This window comes from Ceratotherium simum, chromosome 33 (assembly GCF_057802395.1).
Source record: "Ceratotherium simum simum isolate JZ-2026a chromosome 33, ASM5780239v1, whole genome shotgun sequence".
Lineage (NCBI taxonomy): Eukaryota > Metazoa > Chordata > Mammalia > Perissodactyla > Rhinocerotidae > Ceratotherium > Ceratotherium simum.
Genome location: NC_141932.1, coordinates 16,523,749 through 16,540,945, shown reverse-complemented (window position 1 = coordinate 16,540,945; position 17,197 = coordinate 16,523,749). Strand labels below are relative to the sequence as shown.

General features: G+C 54.6%; 2 protein-coding genes across 6 annotated transcripts; one reads left to right on the top strand and one right to left on the bottom strand.

Annotated features, from left to right (window-relative positions):
* Window positions 1–1,944: 1,944 nt before the first annotated feature.
* On the bottom strand, window positions 1,945–11,093 carry RTN2 (reticulon 2). 4 transcript variants are annotated; one of them, XM_087421542.1, is made up of 10 exons: window positions 10,953–11,093; window positions 9,233–9,277; window positions 8,639–9,109; window positions 8,269–8,535; window positions 5,815–6,022; window positions 5,311–5,449; window positions 5,105–5,174; window positions 4,935–4,981; window positions 3,810–3,868; window positions 1,945–3,657 (listed from the first exon to the last, which is right to left on the bottom strand). In XM_087421542.1, the coding sequence occupies exons 1-10, from the start codon at window positions 10,984–10,986 to the stop codon at window positions 3,576–3,578; spliced, it is 1,422 nt and encodes a 473-aa protein (XP_087277668.1). In that variant the 5' UTR covers window positions 10,987–11,093; the 3' UTR covers window positions 1,945–3,575. The 4 variants fall into 4 exon arrangements, with proteins under 4 accessions (XP_087277668.1, XP_004440212.1, XP_087277670.1 ...); XM_004440155.3 differs by having other exon boundaries at window positions 8,278–8,535; XM_087421544.1 differs by lacking the exons at window positions 8,269–8,535; window positions 8,639–9,109; window positions 9,233–9,277; window positions 10,953–11,093 and adding an exon at window positions 7,917–7,935.
* Window positions 11,094–12,375: 1,282 nt separating this feature from the next.
* PPM1N (protein phosphatase, Mg2+/Mn2+ dependent 1N (putative)) lies at window positions 12,376–16,729 on the top strand. 2 transcript variants are annotated; one of them, XM_014795190.2, is made up of 5 exons: window positions 12,376–13,321; window positions 13,922–14,039; window positions 14,118–14,223; window positions 14,307–14,367; window positions 15,523–16,729. In XM_014795190.2, the coding sequence occupies exons 1-5, from the start codon at window positions 12,407–12,409 to the stop codon at window positions 15,589–15,591; spliced, it is 1,269 nt and encodes a 422-aa protein (XP_014650676.1). In that variant the 5' UTR covers window positions 12,376–12,406; the 3' UTR covers window positions 15,592–16,729. The 2 variants fall into 2 exon arrangements, with proteins under 2 accessions (XP_014650676.1, XP_087277671.1); XM_087421545.1 differs by lacking the exon at window positions 15,523–16,729 and adding an exon at window positions 15,152–15,282.
* Window positions 16,730–17,197: the final 468 nt, after the last annotated feature.

The window sequence follows — 17,197 nt, the reverse complement described above, 5'->3', positions numbered from 1 at the left end:
CCCCAGTCATTTATAACGGCAGATGTCCTTCCAAAACGTTGTCTTTGCTCCACATGGCGTGAATCATTGTCGATTTGGAAACCGTCTTATTTGCATAGCACCGCGCATTCTGGGAAACGGCTCCCGAGGACCCGGCCCACTCGCTGCTGGCTGTTAAAGAGCCAGAAGCCCCCTTTCCAAGTGAGAAGTCAGTTTTTTAAGAGAGATTCATAATTCGGCATTCAGAAGCCCCTTCCCTGAAAAATCCGAATTCGAGTAAGCGGGTTCTTGCTAGAGTCTGGTTTAGCCCAGCCCTGGAGGCTCCAGGTTGGCGGCTATAGGGCTGGCGCGACACCTGCTGTTCTTCTGCGGAACTTCAGCCACCTGCGGAACCCTAAGTTCATTCAAATGTTGTGAGCGCCTACTGAGTCCCATGCACTGTCGTAGGTGCTGGGGATGACAGAAATTCTGTCCCCACTAAGTTTAGACACTAGAGGTCATCGATTTCTGCACCTGCATTTTTATGACCAAGGAAACTGAGGCTTGGAAACGGATAGTACCGTTCACCAGTTCACATAGCCCACGCACCAGGGGGAATCGAACCCGCACCATCAAAATTATTATTACAAAAAACGTGATCGTTTTATAAACTCAGCCATTTACTCATGTGACCCTGGCTTCTCCTCCTCTCTCCTCACACACTTGGCCTCTGGCATACAGATCTCTCGGGGCACACACCAGCTACGCTCCCTTCCCAGGGCCATTGCGTTTGCTATCCCTCTGTCTGAATCTCCTTTCCTCCATATGACTCACTGCGTCTTTTCACTCTGACTTCTGCTCAAATATCACCAGTTAGTGAGGCCTGCCCTGACCATCCAATTTAAAATAGAAAAGCCTAGACCTTGAGGGTATGATCCTAAGCGAAATAAGTCAAATGAAGAAAGATTAATACTGTACGGTTTCATTCATATGTGGAAGATAAACAAACACAGGTACAGAGAACAGACTGGTGGTTACCGGAGGAGAAAGGAGTGGGGAGAGGGCAAAAGGGGTAAAGAGGAACATTTGTCCAGAGACAGATGGCAACTAGACTTTTGGTGGTGAACACGATGTAGTTTATACAGAAGTCAAAATATAATGATGTACACCTGAAATTTACATAATGTTATAAATCAATGTGACCTCAATAAAAAAAATATCAAGTCCTGTCACTCTATCCCCTTACCCTGCTGGACTTTTCTCCATCACTCTGATCACCACCTGCCAAATTCTATCTCTAGTTTCTATTGTCTATCTGCTCCCCCTGTAATATCAGTTCCATGAAACTGTGGACTTTGTTTTGGTCCATTTCTGTATCCCTAGTGCCTAAAGAGTACTTGAGCATGTCGCAGATGCTGGGTAAATGTTTGTAGGATGAATGAGAGAATGTTACCGTTATCCTTCTCTGATCCTGGGTTTCCTCATCTGGAAAACAAGACTAGTACAACTGATTTCACTGGAGGAACTGTATGGAGAGATGGATACAAAAGTCTGGCACGGGGCCAGGCACTGGGAAGCACTCAAGAAAGGCTGTTTCCATCTCCAGCCTGTTTCCCGCCTCCAATGGGGATGCCAAGGATGGGGGCTTTAGCCATTCCTGGACCCATAATCTCAACCAGTCCCTCTTCCCCCATTCTTTATATGGACAAATGGACGCTTTGTCTTACGGAAAGTGTAAACAAAAGCATCTTTAGGAAGTTTTACTATTTTTTTTATTTGGAAATTTAAAACATTGTCTTTGCTTGGTAAACCCGTATTCGAAAGAAAACCCCTGAGCGTTTTTCTTTTAGATAGAAAGCGGCCACTAGGCAAGCCCTGTATACAAATTCTGGGGCTGTAACCACGACTCCTGTAACATCATTATCTATCTCCCAAAATGTGACATGCATTGCTAGAGGCAAGCGAGATGATTTTAGGAGCTGCACGAACATTTTTTTTTTCTTTTAAGATTTTATTTATTTATTTATTTTCCCCAAAGCCCCAGTAGATAGTTGTATGTCATAGCTGCACATCCTCCTAGTTTCTAGTTGCTGTATGCGGGACTCGGCCTCAGGATGGACGGAGAAGTGGTGCCTTGGTGCGTGCCGAGATCCGAACCCGGGCCACCAGCATCGGAGCGCGCGCACTTAACCACCAAGCCACGGGGCCAGCCCGGATCAAGCATTTTAAATGTTAATAGTTTTGTGTTTATTTTTATTGTTATCTTCTATTTCTGGCAAGTGATACTGACTTCCTTGGTGGTGAAGTAACATTTCTTTTGAAAAGTCATTTGTTTTATTTGTAATAAACCAATTAAAAAATTAGATCAATAGCAGAACAGGTGATATAAAGATCATGAAGGTGGTGAGGGAATGACTGAGGTTTGGGAAACAATGTTTAGCTAACAATAGCAGCTTCTGTTCACCGGACATTTTTTATATGCCTGGCTCTGGGACAAGAGCTTTACATGTAGGTACGGTTATGGGGACATTTTTCCTTTTGAGGAAACAGAGGCTTTGAGAGGTGAGGTCACTTGCTCAAAGTTACACAGCCAGGAGGTAGTAAAGCTGGGATTCAAATCCAGGTCCATGGGCCTTTAGACTCCAGTCTCCTGTCTCCTCCTCCCTCAGTTTACAGTTTTGGAACTTGAGGCCTGGAGAGGCCACCAGGCCCTGTACTTGGTCCCAAGGCGATTGGAAAGGAGAGAAGTGGGTGGATGAGAGACGTTTGGAAGATAGACTAGACATGGCTTCCTAACTGATTAGATGTGGGGTCTGAGGGAGTAGGAGGCAGGGCTGTACCTAGGTCTCTGGTCTGGTGACAACGTGGGGAGAGAGGACATCCCTGAGTTGGAAATCAGGTAGGACAAGGAAGAGGTTTGGATATATTTGTGGGGGGGGAGTCGTCCAGAAGGCAGTTGGACACATGGGTGACATGGCTGCAGAGCAGGCAGTGTGGGGATTGATTAGTGATGTCTGCCTTGAGCACAGGCATGGACAGTGGCTGCCAAGGCTTGGCTGGCTCTGGGATGGGCGGTCTCTCAGATGGTAGAGGGGGCTTCTTCAGCCGAGATGGGAAGGTTCCTCCTTGAGGATCACTTAGGTGTTTTTCAGTGCAGGAAGGTGGAAGCTGGAGGGGGCTGGAAGCACAGGAGGCCTTGGGTTTTCCACAGGAGTCTTTATTACAGTGTAAATCCAAGCTCAGGCCTCCCCTGGGCCCCATGCAATGCCCCGGCGTTGGGGCTAGTGGCGTCCAGGAGACACCAACCCCTCACGGCGCCTCCAGCGGCGGATCTCGGAAGTGCAGGGCGGGTGCCCTATCTAGGCAACTACAAGTCCCAGCAGGCCCCGCAGCCAAGGTGCCTCGCCTTTCCTGGATTCCTAAAGCAGAGCCTCTTGGGAAATGTAGTCCTGGCCGCTCAGGCAATTTGCGGAAACTCCCTGGTGTGAGTAATCCTGACACCCACCGGGAAATGGCTCCGGCGGAGGCAGGGAGAGGGTGGGGATGGAAGGGAGATTGAGTGGGGCAGAGGGCTGCAGTGGGTGGGGGCAGGCGTCCCGCGGGCAGAGGTGCCCCCTTCATTCGGCTTTGGCTTTGGATCCGGAGACTGCGGCTGCTGCTGAGGCAAGGGCTCCGGTCCCTGGGATCTTAGCTCGGATCCTGAGGGACAAACAGGTGGAGTCACGAGGTGGGGCAGGGGACGGGGTAGGTATCTGAGAAGGTTCGATGGAGGAACTAGCTGAGGGGAGTCGGGGAGGAGTTCCCAAGTTTCCCCCTTCCCCATCCCATCCATCTTCACCCCATGCCCTTACTTAGCTTTGATGTGGCTCAACTGATTCGTCACCAATCCCACATACTGGTCAATCTGGGCCTGGGGAGACGCAGAAGGGATGAAAGGAGAGATTGGAGGGGATTCTTGTCCCTAATTCATTTAGGAGACTGCTTTCTCCCCCACCCCCAAATCCGGAGTTGGGGGAAGTAGCCCGCTAAACCACCTTCAACTCTAAACCCAATCAAATACCCTTGGATGACACAAGTTCAGGTTGAAGGGTCAGTCAGTCGGGCCACACTTTGTGGGGAGTAATGCCACACAAGAGAGGTAGACACACAAGAATTTGCCAGCAAGTCTGCGTCCTGGACACAACTGTTAATCTTTGAGTGAGTTGTGCGTGCACGTGTGTGTGTGTGTGCGCGTGCGCATGTGTGTTCAGGGGCAGTGTGAGAGTAGAGGGCGTTGGTGTTGGTTGTCAAGTCCCTGAGTGGATTGATTTAAATACTAGTTTAATTCACAGTGTTAGCTGACGTTGTGAGTCTTGGGGATTCTAGCATAGGAGGCAGTTCGTTAGGACTATCTCTTTGGCAGGGACGTGTGTATCATTTGGCCCTCAGCTGTGCTGGAGAATGTCAAAAAGGGAATGTGGGTCCAGCTGCCTGTCTCTGGATAAGATATATGGCAGCTGGCCCTGGATCTGTCAGTGCTGTGGGCTTCATCCTCCCCAGTTTTGATGGAGATGTCAGTGCCTGGCAGCTTCGGGGAATCAGGGCATCAGACAGTCCACCTGATTGGCTGGGAGGGGTGTCAGTCAAACCCAGACTATGTATAGGGATAGAAGGCATCCCTCTGTCTGTCTGTCTGTGTGTCTCTGGAATATGTGTTTGTCAGTCTCTGGTGGTATTGGAGGAGAAGACACCAGTCGGGCTGCCTCTCTGTAGCGAGGACATGACAGTTGGACCTTCGATCCATTGTCAGGGAGAAGCATCATTTAGTTGGTCTGCCTTGGGGTGAGGCATGTCAGTCAGACCCCGGCTCTTTCACAGGTAGGAACACCAGTTGGTCTTCCTATGTCTGGCTGGGACATCTGTCATGGGACCCTGGCTGTAGAGGGGGGAATTAGACCACCCATGTTGACTGCCAACTGAGGGCCTGTCACACTCACCTGGTGTTGCCGATACAGCAGGGGGACAGTGAATAAACCAATCACTCCTGTGGGCACAGAGATGGGGGTCAGGGTTCTCCCAGGAGATTAACAGCTCCATCCAGAGCCCTGTCCCCCACCAAGCCCCAGAGACCCCTCCCCACCCCGCCCCCAAAGCCTTCCCAGCTCACCCAGAATGAGAAGAGTCAAACCATTGAAGACGGCACCCACGAAGGTCAGGATGTAGAAGAGAAGGGCCAGCTGGGGGTGAGGGTCAGGGTCAGCAGAGCCCACAGGGCACTCCCCAGGCTGGGAATGCACCCAGCAATGGCCCTCTACCCGCCGGGGGCAGGACAGTGAACGGGGAACCCAGGAGGGATTGGGGGCTTCAGGGCACCTTGAAGGAGTCCACAAGGTCTTCTACCAGGAAGAAATGCCGAAGCTGGGTGGCTGCAGAGACCACTTGGGAGGCGATCTGCTGGGACAAACGTTCCTTCTGCTCCTGAGTCAGGGTCAGGTCAACATCCAGATAGGCCCTGGAGAACAAAGGGGTTTGAGGCGACTCAAGCAGGGGATGGGGCCCAGGCTGAGAGGTGTGACCGGGACAAGGGCAAGAAATGGGGGTTGGGGAGAAGGCCAGGTGTAGAGGGCTGGGGTCTTCAAGGTGGGAGATGGGATCAAGGATTAAGGGTAAGAGGTTGGGATCAGAGGTTAGAGCTGGAATTCTAGGGTCAGTCAGAGCCTCGTTTAAAGTCAGGGTGGGGTGAGAAACAGGACTAGGTTGGATCAGGGGTCAAGGTCAGGGTGAGAAGTTAGTGCCTGTTTTGAGGTCATGGGTCACGACTTAGGGTCAGTGCAGGGGTCTGGACAGAGGTCAGGGTTAGGGGCCGGGGGTTCTCACTGGAAGGGGTTGGTGCCGCCCCCCCGGTGCACGGCCTGCAGCAGCTTTCGGTAAACCCTGAGAGAGATGGTGCCACAGAGCAGCAACAGGGCCACGTGGGCGACCACGGACACGATGCTAAAGTGCAGGAGGCAGAGCAGGGAGACCATGAGGCCCGTGAAGACCGCTCCCGACGTCCTCGTGTCCTTCCAGTACAGCAGGTCCGCCACTGTGGAGGGAGGGGGGCAATCAGGCTGGGGTTTGGGCCCGGCCTGGCTGACCTCTTGACCTCCCATTTCCTGTCTCAGGGCTGATCCGTGACCTGTCTGAGCCTCAACCCAATTGCCAAATTTTTAGTTGTCTTCTTTTATTCCGTGCTTGCCTCTTCTCTTCCTTCTGGAAAACCCAAGTCAACCACTAGCCAGTCCCTTTGAGCTTACTCCTGCCCATTGATTATGTGTGGACACAATTTTTGGTCATTATTTATGAAAAATGGAATCATATAGACACTTGTGTGCATCATGCATATCTCACTGTACTTTTCCTTCTAGAATTCTCTCCTAATCAACCGGAATAGCTCTTAATTCATTCCTTTTAAGGGCTACATGATATTCCGTAGCGTGGCTGCACCATCATTCATTTGATTCAACGATGTATCTATTGCTGGACCGTTCATTTTGTTTCCTACCCCGCCCCCTTCCCCAACAGTGCTGCAAGTACCAGCCTTCTACAGATATTCTTACCTCTGTAAGGTAAACCTTCTTACCAGGAGGTTCTATTTCTGAGATACAATCCCAGGGGTGGAGTCACTGGGTGGACTAATTATATATCTTTGAGTGGCATGAATATTGTCAGATTGCTTACTAGCAAGACTCTAACAATTCTTATTTCCACGAGCAACTTGACAGTGATCTTTTCCCAGCATCCTGCCCAGCAATGGGTATTACTGTTCTTTTCATTTTTTGCCAACCTGATGTGTAAGTGATATCTCCTCGATACTCCTACCAACAGGTTTTTCTAAGTCCTCAATGTATTAATAATAACAGCATCCTCCTTCCTAAGCCCTAACTCAAATTTCTGACCCCTTTCTCAGACCCTAAACTCACCTCCCAAGCCCAACCTAAGCCCTGACCTCTGGACCCCAGTGACCTCTGGAGCCGAATGTTTCATCTCACCCATCTAAACTTTTAACAGCCCTCCCTATAATCCGCTCCTATTTGAGCCCGGAACTGGGAGCCCAGTACCCTTCCACTTCCTTCCAGACTCTCTCCATCCTCCCACCCTCACTCCATCCCGACGGTCCCTCTCAGCATCTAACTGCCCTCACTTCAGTATCCTCCCTATACACATCCTCCCATCTACCGCTAACTAGGGCAGGCCCGCCCCCACCCCCCAACGCCGGGCCTGACTTTGCAGGCTCCCGAAGGCCGGTGCCAGTGGGTGGGGGAGGGGCCGGGTCGCCTGCGGTGGGGGCTAAGTTTAGGCACGCTGGGGGGAGGGGGGCTCGCCTGCAGCTGTGCTGGCCCGTCCAGCTCCTGAGTGACAGCGCCACCTGGGCCTGAGGCTGGGGGAGGGGGCCTCCCCGCTCTTGGGCCCCAAAGCCCCGGCTCCGCAGAAAGGAGACCCCACGCTCCCTCCACGCCCTCCCTAGACACCCCCGCAGACCCCCAGGCCCAGCCGGCCGCTCTGGGAAATCTGGGACCAAAGGGAAACATCCCCCGAGGGTTGAGGGAGGTAATAGCGGATCTGGACCCCGTTCCGCCGTCCCCAGCCCTCTTCCCAGCCCACCCCGAAAGCCCACCTTTACTCCCCATCTCTGCTCCGAGTGAGAGGCTGCGGACACTGCTCGTTCTCGGGGATTTTGCCCACTTCAGTGGGACCCGGAGGGAGGGAGCAGGGGGGCGGGGCCCCCTTACACCCAGCCAATGGCTCTCCACAGAGGTGGGGACAATTCCAAAAAGGGGTGGCTCTCTTTGTAAATAGCCCAAAGCCCTGATGTCTATAACCAACCCATAGCCGCTCGTAGAGGCTGAGCATATCTTAAAGTAAGGCGGGGTCTATTTGCAATTGGCCAATGGATGTGGTCAGGGAAGAGGAGAGTTTTTAGAAGGCGTAGAGTTTACTTAGAAATGTCCCATGGCCACATCCAGAAGACCGCCTTATTTTTTCTGGGGTTTGGCTTGTCCAAAATCAGGCTCTAGGGGGAGTCCTGCAAAAGAGAGATTATTTTTTAGCAATCAGCCAATCCTAACGCTCGAAGGAGGGCTAATTTCTCAAATGGGAGGGAGAACTATATAAAAAAAAGCCAATGGCAATCTTAGATAAAGGGAAAAAATTTGAAAGGGCGGGGTTTATAACGTCTAGCCAATAGCAATACCTCCCTTCTCCACTCTCCTCAATTCCTTCACGAGGTTGGTCCCTTTAAATTCCAATCTTCCCACCCTCTCTGTAGTCCAACGGAGCATCTTCACTCACGCAGTTTACCTAGAAGGTGTGGTTCCAATGTGAATTCTGATTGGTCTGTGCTATCGAGGCACTGCCCCGTGATTGGCTCCCGCTCCGGCTGCCTCCACGGCTCTTCCTCCTTCTGGTCCAGAGGCGGCTCATCAGGCCAGCAGTTCGAATCCCGGGATCCGGGTGGGGACGGGGTACTGGCCTGGGGGGTCCCAGACCCGGAGCTGGGCTGTGGAGTCAAGACTTCGTGCGGCGGAGACTGAGCGAGTTCGAGTTGTAGGTCCAGTTCTGGCGCGTTAGAGAGAGAAGGCCGTGAGCTTTCCTCGGAGGTGCCCTGAGAAGAGACCACCCACCCCTTGCGGCTCCGGTCCCAGCACCTCGGACATCTCACCTTTCCCAGCCTCTCCAGCCTCCGATCCGTCGGGCTCCTCGTCTTCCAGCGGGGTGGAGCTACTCGTGGCAGAGTCCTCCCCGGACCCCGCGTCCCGGGCCGCCCAGCCCAGCTGGTCTAGCTGAAGCCCCAGGTCCTCCAGGGGACGCTCGGGCGGCGGGGCAGTGTCGGGGTCACCACGGCGCCCGGGCTCTGGCGATTGGCTCAGGCTGGGAATGCTCTCCAAGCTGTCGCCCAGGCCAGGCTGAGGGGGCGGGTCTCGCGGCTCCGAGACTGAGCGGCCCTGGGGCCGGGGGCGGCGGGCAGCTGAATCCCGGCGCGCCCCGGAGCCCACCACGCCGTCGAAGGCGATGTAGGAGAAGGTCAGCTCCCGGGGGGTGCCCCAGTCCTGCGACGTGGTTTCTTCCTCGTCGTCCTCCGAGAACTCCCGGGCTGTGTGCAGCTCCCGAAATTCCGAGTCGTCGTTCCCTCCTGCAGTGAGCATAGGAGGGCCGTGAGCTCCTGGGAGCAGGACCTCAACCCTCGCTCCTCAAACCCCCTACCCAGCTGTGAGCCCCCTTCAATCCCACTCTCACATCCTCCCCCTCCACTTACCTTCTGTGGAGTCAGGGGTAGAGGAAGCTGTAGACGGAGCTTCTTCTGTGAGAGGGAAAGAATCGAAGACTCTTAGAAGCTTAGACTGTCAGAATCACAGAAGTGTGCCAGTCCTGGAAACTTGGATGGTCCGAATTAAGGAATCTTAGAATATTTTAATCATAGGACCTTTAGAACATTCTGCATACAGACTGTAAAACCTTAGTATCGCTGCTACCAGAAGCTCAGTCTTAGAAGTTCCAATCCAGGAATTTTAATCTTAGAATCCTCAAATTAGGAATTTTAGGAGGTTTCAATTCATTCATTCTTTGAACAACCATTTATTGAGCGCCTACCTCTGAGCCTGGGGCTGTTTTAGACCCTGAGGATATAATTGTTAACAAAACAGACAAAACCCCTACCCTCATACAGCTTACACTCTATAGAGGAGACAGACAATAAACAAATACATGATGTTGGGTGTTACGTGGGCAGAGAAAAATAAAGCAAGGTAAGGGAAGAGAAAGTGAGAGGATGCTCTTTCAGACAGGGTGATAAGGAAGACGTCTCCGATAAGATGATATTTGAGCAGAAAGGTGAATGAAGAGAGGAAGCCATGAGGATATCTAGGGAAGAGTGTTCCAGGCAGAGGGAACAACCAGTGCAAAGGCCCTGAGGCAAGCACTATGCTTAGCATATCTGAGGAACAGAGAGGTGTGAAGGTGTGACCAGAGCAGAGTAACTGAGGGAGAGAAGGGTGGGAGATGAGGACAGAGAGGTGATCGGGGGTGAGGATCATGTAGGGCCTTCCCTTGTAAGCCGAGGACAAGATCTTAGAATGTTGGGATGATAGTCTAAAATGTTGAAATAACAAATTCTTAGAATTTTGGCATCTGGACTCCCAATCATACAAGTGGCTAGATCTGAGACTGTTGAAATCCCCAGCTGTCAGAACCACAGGGGTGTGGGACAGAGAATGTTTGACAAGGACTGTTAGAGCCCTGGGCTTGGAGATCATGAGGATCAGATAAGGCCTTTTCAATTGCGGAATCTAGCCCCTCGGAGCTAGCTTGGGGCACTGCCTACGGAGATGCTCAATATCGTCTGGAAATTGAAATCGGACGCCGCCTGCCCCCACCTGGTTTCTTCAACTAGGGAATCAGAGGCCCAGAGCGGAGTGGGTCTCCTCCAGGGTTACTACTAATCAGTGATATAGTCCGCTAAGGACCCAGGAGTCCTGGCCCCAGCCCAGGGATGGCTGTTTCCCAGAGACAGGAGGCTGGACAATTTGGGCGAGGTCGGGGCTGCCTCTGAGTCTGGCCAGGAAACGGAGGTGGGATGCGAAGATGGGTGATGGGGTGGGTCAGACCCCTCTTCTCCATCCTGGTTCTACCCCTCCATTCAACTGCCCTCCCCGCCGGCTGCGGCCAGCACCAGGGCGAGGGGACAGCTCCTGGTGAGCGTCCTCATCCCCGGGTGGGGCCCAGCGGCGCGTCCCAGCGCCCAGCGCGCCCCCCGCCAGCTATCTCAGTGTCCCCCACCTCCGCCCTGTCTCACTCAGGTCCTCCGGGTCAGGTCGCCCCCGTCGCCGCTGGAACGCGGGGGGAGGGGAAAGCTTCCTTTGTCTCCTTCGCCTCCTCCCCCATCCCGGCTCTCCCGCGGCCGGGCGCTGAGAGGAGACCGGGGAGGAGCCCACCCGGGCCTCTGGGCCCACACCAGGCTCGAGCCTCCCTCTACTTACTGCAGTGGGCGAAGACCGGCAGGACCTGCCCCATGGCCCCCCTCGGGCCTGCATCGGGACCCCCGCCCACTCCGGCCACGCCGCCCTGGGCCTGGGGCCGCGGGCGCTCATCTCCGCCGCGCCCAAGACGCCGCCGCCATCCTCGCCGCCTCCTCCTCCCGGGCCGCTCCAGCCGCCGCCGCCGCCGCCGCCGCCCTGTGCTCCGCTCGGCGGGGGCGGGCGGGGCCGCGGCGGGGAAGGCACTGCAGCGCGGGGCCCGGGGCGGGGCCAGAGGGAGGGGGCGGGACCCGGGGGGGCGAGGGGGCGGGGAAACGCCAGGGAGCCGGGGAGGAGGGCGTGGCTTTCCTCTAGAGGGGCGGGGCTAGGAGGGTGGGCTACGGGGCCGCAAAGGCGTGGAGGGCGGTCTGAAGGGCGGCTCCTAGGCAGAAGAGGGCGCGGCCTTTAGGGAGAGAGGGGCGGAGCCCAGGGTGGGGCGCGGGGCCCCGGGAGAGGATGGTGAAAGAGCCTAGGCGGCGAGGATGGGGGCGCGGATCTCAGAGCGGGTTGGGGCGGAGCTAGGGGTGGTGTTGAGGAGAGAGTATAAAGATTCTACTGCTTGAGGGAGGGTCCCAGCCTAGATTCTCAGAGGGAGGGGGAAAGGGGGCAGGAAGAAACTACCTACTCACTAAGTTTTGAGACAACGGGAGGAGCTCAGACGTGGGTGGGGCTTCAGCCAATTTAGAATTATTCAGAGAGTTGGGCGGGGTCAGTCAGAGACTGAGCATGGAGGCGTGGCCTAGAGGGAATAGGAAAGAACTGGCAGGGGAGGGGGCACGGCCAGAAGGTGGGGGTCACCCGGAGAGAGGAGGCCGGCTTTGGCTAGCCAGCATGGGGGCTGGTCTGTAGCTAAGAGGCGGAGCTAGAGGCGGGGTCAGGACTGCGAATATGAAAAGCGTCTGAGGCTGTGGGCTTGAGTGATTGAGCGGGACCTGCAAGAGAAGCAACTGAAGCCCGAGGGTGAGACCCAGACCGGAAGGGTCGAACTAAAACAATAAAGGATTTAAAGATTTTGAAGCCGGGATCTTGGACGGAGCGGGGCTGGGGACCCGCAGTCGAGAGTGTGGTGTTGAGAACACGAATTCTAGAGTTCGTTTCCCTTCAACACTGTTTACTTCTTCTGTGACTCAGTTTCCCCTTCGGTAAATCGGAGATGATGATGTAAAGTAGTGTGTAGCACATGGTAAGGGCTAGTTTGCTACTATTACCATTTTCCCCAGACCCAGATCCCAAACCACGCTTTGAAGGGGTGGGAGAGAGGACACTCAGAAGTCCACTTCCTTCTAGTGACTCGACTTAAGTGCAGGTCAAGGGTATAGGGAGGAGATTTAGGTGGTTTAAAATCTCACAGTGGAGGAGATTAATGGAGGGGGGGGCAGCTGCAGAGGGTGGAGCCTTCCTGATCCCAGGGCCGAAGGATGGCGGCCTTCGCCCGCTTGCTGGAGCGTCTCTTCTGGCCAGCTCGCAAAGAACAGGAGGCAATGGAGGAGGAAGAGGAGGGGCGCACTCCCCAGGGGTCTCAGTTCCTCCTGGACGCGCCGCGATGCGCCCAGCGGCCGCACGGGGGTGCGGCGGCGTCCTGGGGCCTGCGCTTCGGGGCGAGCGCAGCGCAGGGGTGGCGCGCGCACATGGAGGACGCTCATTGCGCTTGGCTCGCGTTACCCGGGCTGCCCCCGGGCTGGGCTTTCTTCGCCGTCCTCGACGGCCATGGCGGGTCGCGAGCTGCCCTCTTCGGCGCGCGCCACCTGCCGGGCCACGTGCTCGAGGCGCTGGGCCCCGCGCCGGACGAGCCCGAGGGCGTGTGCGAGGCGCTGCGCCGCGCCTTCCTGAGCGCAGACGCACGCCTGCGCGCTCTCTGGCCCCGCGGCCAGCCGGGCGGCTCCACCGCCGTGGCTTTGCTCGTGTCCCCGCGCTTTCTGTACCTGGCGCACTGCGGTGACTCCCGCGCGGTGCTGAGTCGCGCTGGCGCCGTGGCCTTCAGCACGGAGGACCATAGGCCCCTCCGACCCCGGGAACGCGAGCGCATCCACGATGCGGGCGGCACCATCCGCCGCCGGCGCCTCGAGGGCTCTCTGGCAGTGTCCCGGGCACTGGGCGACTTTGCCTACAAAGAGGCTCCGGGAAGGCCCCCTGAGCTGCAGCTCGTTTCCGCGGAGCCTGAAGTGACCGCCCTGGCACGCCGGGCCGAGGATGAGTTCATGCTCCTGGCCTCTGACGGCGTGTGGGACGCGATGTCTGGCGCTGCCTTGGCGGAACTGGTGGCATCGCGCCTCTGCTTGGGCCTGGCCCCAGAGCTCCTGTGCGCACAGCTGTTGGACACGTGTCTGTGCAAGGTCCTGGGGGCGGGGCTTGGGATCTTTGAGGGGAAGAATCCAAGGGATTTAGGGAGGAGTGGCTCGATGGAGAGGCATGAATAAAGCTAGAGGAGGGGGTGGGGCTCCCCTAAAGGGCGTGGCCTGCTGGAATGGGGCAGAGCCAAAATACGGAGAGGGTGGAGCCTGAGGGATGCCTTGAGGCAAGATGGGAGAGTACTAGTGCTGGATAGTTAAGTGGGAGGGATTTAAGAGAAAGGGCGTGGTCTTTTGAAGTGGGCCGCCCTGGGAGGTAGGAATGGGTCCTGAGATCTGATTAGTGTCAGAAGAAGGAAAAGCAGCTAGACAGCAGAAGGGGAGGGGCTTTGGGGAAGGGGCGTGGTTCTCTTTAATAGGGTGGGGCTGGGACAGTGAGGGCGTGGTCTAAGGGCTTGGTCCTGGTGAGAGGGCGTGGTTTAGACTGGCAGATGGGCGGGACTTGAGAAATGGGCATAACCAGAATGAGGAGGAGGGCACTAGAACACGAGGATTGTTGGGAAGCTCTGCTTCCAAGGGCGTGGAGCCCCCTGCTGGGACATTCAACTGTACCCCACCAGGCTCTCTTTTCTCTACCTTCTCCAGGGCAGCCTGGACAACATGACCTGCATACTGGTCTGCTTCCCAGGGGCCCCCAGGCCTTGTGAGGAGGCGATCAGGAAGGAGCAAGCCCTGGACGCAGCCCTGGGCCGTAGGGTCGCTGGTGAGCAGGCGCCAGGAGGTCAGAGGCAGGGGTGATCAGGAACCAGGGGCACCCCCATAACCCTTGCCTCCTTCTCAGAGCTGTGTTCCTCTGCCCAGGAGACCCCCAGCCTGAACACGGTGTTCAGGACTCTGGCCTCACAGAACATCCCCAATTTACCTCCTGGGGGAGGGATCTATTGCAAGTGAGTCGGGGTAGGGTGGGATGGAATGGGGGAGGGGTTGGAGGAGGAGGGTCCCCTCCTCAGGGTCTCCCTCTGCTTTCCAGGGTCTCCGTCATCGCTGAAGCCTATTCTCAGCTCTGCCAGGCCTCAGGAGAGCGCTGGGAGGTGAGGACCCTGTGTTCTTGAATGTTTCTCTCAGCTGCATGTAAACCAGCCCCACACCCCCCTTTAGTGATGGGGAAATTGAGGCCAGAGGGGACAAGGGACTTGCCTGATATATAAATAAATTCTCACTCATAGCCCTGAAGCATTGTGCTAGACATGATGGAGGGGATGCAGAGCAGGGGAGAAGAGATTGTGCTTCCCTCCAAGAAATGTGCCCCCTGCTTTGCTCTGTAGAACCCCCATCATCCCCAGCACTACCCCCTCCATCCAGGAATAAGGCAGAAAAATTCAAGGAATGTTGATGACCCGATCCCAAGGCCTGGAAGTGCTGTAGGGACCACCAGGACATCTCTGAGGTGGTCCAGGTCTTGGACAAGAGAGGTTGTGAATTGGGCCCAGAGAGCCTGGGATAATTTAGAGATGTCCATTGAGGTGGTGGGTGGAGCCACATAAACTAAGGGGGTGGGGGTCAGGAGGAAATGAAAGGGAGGAAGCTGGGGCCACAACCCGAAGGCCTTGGCCTGGCAGAGAGAGTTTATTTATTACCACTTGGAGGAGGGGGAATTGTTGATAGTTTCTCAGCAGCAGAAGGAGGTTATGTGTCAGGACTGTTTGAAATGTGAGGGACAGAAACCCAATTCAACCTGGGAAAGCAGCAGGGAATTTACTGGGCCATGTAATTGAAGAGGTCAGGGACTTGAGGCATGACCTCATCCAGTTGTCAGATGATGTCATCAAGAACCATCTCTTAGTTTTATTTCCTGTGAGTTGGCTTCCTTCCCAGGCAGGGTCTCCGCATGAGCGGGCAGAGAGTTGCAGCTCCAGGCTCTGGTCCCACGAGCCTACCATCCCCAGTGGAGAGGGCGCAACAGTTTCCCAGTAGTTGCAGCTGTGGTTTCAGAGCTGGTTCTCATTGGCCACGCTGGGTCACATGGCTGACCAGTCACTGTGGCTCTGAGTGGCCAGGCTGGGGTCACAGGCCCACCCCTAGCCCTTCGGGTTGGGGTCCACTCCACCCAAACCTGATAGACTGAGAGATGGGGAACTGTGGTCCCTTAAAGGAAAATGGGAGTGGTACTTCCAGAATATAGGGGAGTAGATACTGAAAGGCAAGAAGGGGTTCCTATCTATCGTCTCCCACATTTTGTGTTACAGAAGGGGCAGAATGGGGCTGGGAAGCCCACCGGCGTCCATTCAAGCTCCGCCCTGGACTTGGAGGCCTGACAACTTTGGGGACCCTCTGCCCAGTTGGGGCCTCAATGGAACTAAGGAAGAAATCCCCCTTCCCTAGCTACGCGGACCAGTGGAAGGAAGACAAGCCGATGGAGGAACCCCAGAATGCTTATTTCCCCATCTCCTACTTCCCTCTCACAGAAAGTCTTATTGGAGGGGAAATTCCACTCACCATCTAGACTTAAGAAAAACCCCAAGCCAAAAGTTTTTGAAATATTTAGAGCTGGATGGACTCCGAGAGATCTCCTAGTTCAATAACCTTCTCTTCTCTTCCCATTTTTCATCTGTTTTTTTGGGGGGAGGTAGGAAAGAGTTTTAATTGTTAAATTTTTAATTACATAATTCAAAATATATTTTTCCTAGAGAAAAAAACCCACAAACATTATTCACCCAGTCATTTGGCAAATATGTATTGGGCGCCATCTTGCTCACAGCCACGAAGCAGGCAGACCCACTGAGATTCCTGCCCCCGGGGGGCCCACCTCTTAGTGGGGGGAGACAGCAAACAGGGGAGCTGATAAATAAGATCGTCTCAGTCACTGACAAGTGTCTCAAGCAAAATAAAACGGGGACATGATAAGGAAATGACTAGGGGAGTGACTTTGGTTTTTTATATTGTTATTCATTTATTTCTTGAATGGGGCATGAGTTCACTTGGTTGGAAGTTCAAAGGGTACAAATGGTGTACAAAGAGAAGTCTTTCTCCATTCCCCACCCCTCCGCCACTCAATTTTCCACCTGGGGATGGTTGCTTTACACGGGGGATCAGGGAAGATCTCTGTGGAGGGGACAACTGAGCAGAAACCTGACAGAGAAGGAGCAAGCCATGCAAAAACCCCAGGGAAGAGTGTTCCAAGGCAGAAAGAACAGCTAGTGCAAAAGCAGGTTCAAACTTGGCATTTTCAAGATAAGGCTTGAAATCTTTATGACCATTGAATTTCCCACAGTTCCATTTCCTATCCTATTGGTCAGCACTGCAGTGAGTTTGGAGTAGAATTTTCCAGACCTTTTACTCTGCATGTACACACATGTATATGGTACCTTAAGGTGTTTCCTTCATTTTTTTCATACCCTACGTATCATTTGGCAATTTGTTTTTTTTCACTCAATAATACATTGGAGGGCCGGCCCCGTGGCTTAGCGGTTAAGTGCTCGTGCTCCACTACTGGCGGCCCTGGTTCGGATCCCGGGCGCGCACTGACACACCACTTCTCCAGCCATGCTGAGGCCGCGTCCCACATACAGCAACTAGAAGGATGTGCAACTATGACATACAGCTATCTACTGGGGCTTTGGGGAAAAAAAAAAAAGGAGGAGGATTGGCAATAGATGTTAGCTCAGAGCCGGTCTTCCTCAGCAAAAAGAGGAGGATTAGCACGGATGTTAGCTCAGGGCTGATCTTCCTCACACACACAAAAAATAATAATAATACATTGGAGACCTCTTTCTTGCCATTTACACACCTCATTCTTTTTAGCTGCCGCCCAACGCCTCACACAGGGATGTGCAATGGTTTCACTATCCATCCTCCTCTTGATGGACATTCAGGCTATTTCCAATTTCTTGTTCTCACCTCATTGCTGCCATAAAGATCCTT

Excerpts from the sequence above, each read along its gene's own strand:
- RTN2 (XM_087421542.1), bottom strand. The coding sequence starts at position 10,986 with ATGGGGCAGGTCCTGCCGGTCTTCGCCCACTGCA. Across the intron at positions 6,023-8,268 it reads ACACCTTCTAGGTAAACTGC|TGGCGGACCTGCTGTACTGG; the intron begins GTGAGTGAAGAT and ends CTCCCTCCACAG. Across the intron at positions 5,175-5,310 it reads ACCTTGTGGACTCCTTCAAG|CTGGCCCTTCTCTTCTACAT; the intron begins GTGCCCTGAAGC and ends CCTCACCCCCAG.
- PPM1N (XM_087421545.1), top strand. The coding sequence starts at position 12,407 with ATGGCGGCCTTCGCCCGCTTGCTGGAGCGTCTCTTCTGGCCAGCTCGC. Across the intron at positions 14,040-14,117 it reads CCTGGGCCGTAGGGTCGCTG|AGCTGTGTTCCTCTGCCCAG; the intron begins GTGAGCAGGCGC and ends CCTCCTTCTCAG. Across the intron at positions 14,224-14,306 it reads GGGGGAGGGATCTATTGCAA|GGTCTCCGTCATCGCTGAAG; the intron begins GTGAGTCGGGGT and ends TCTGCTTTCCAG.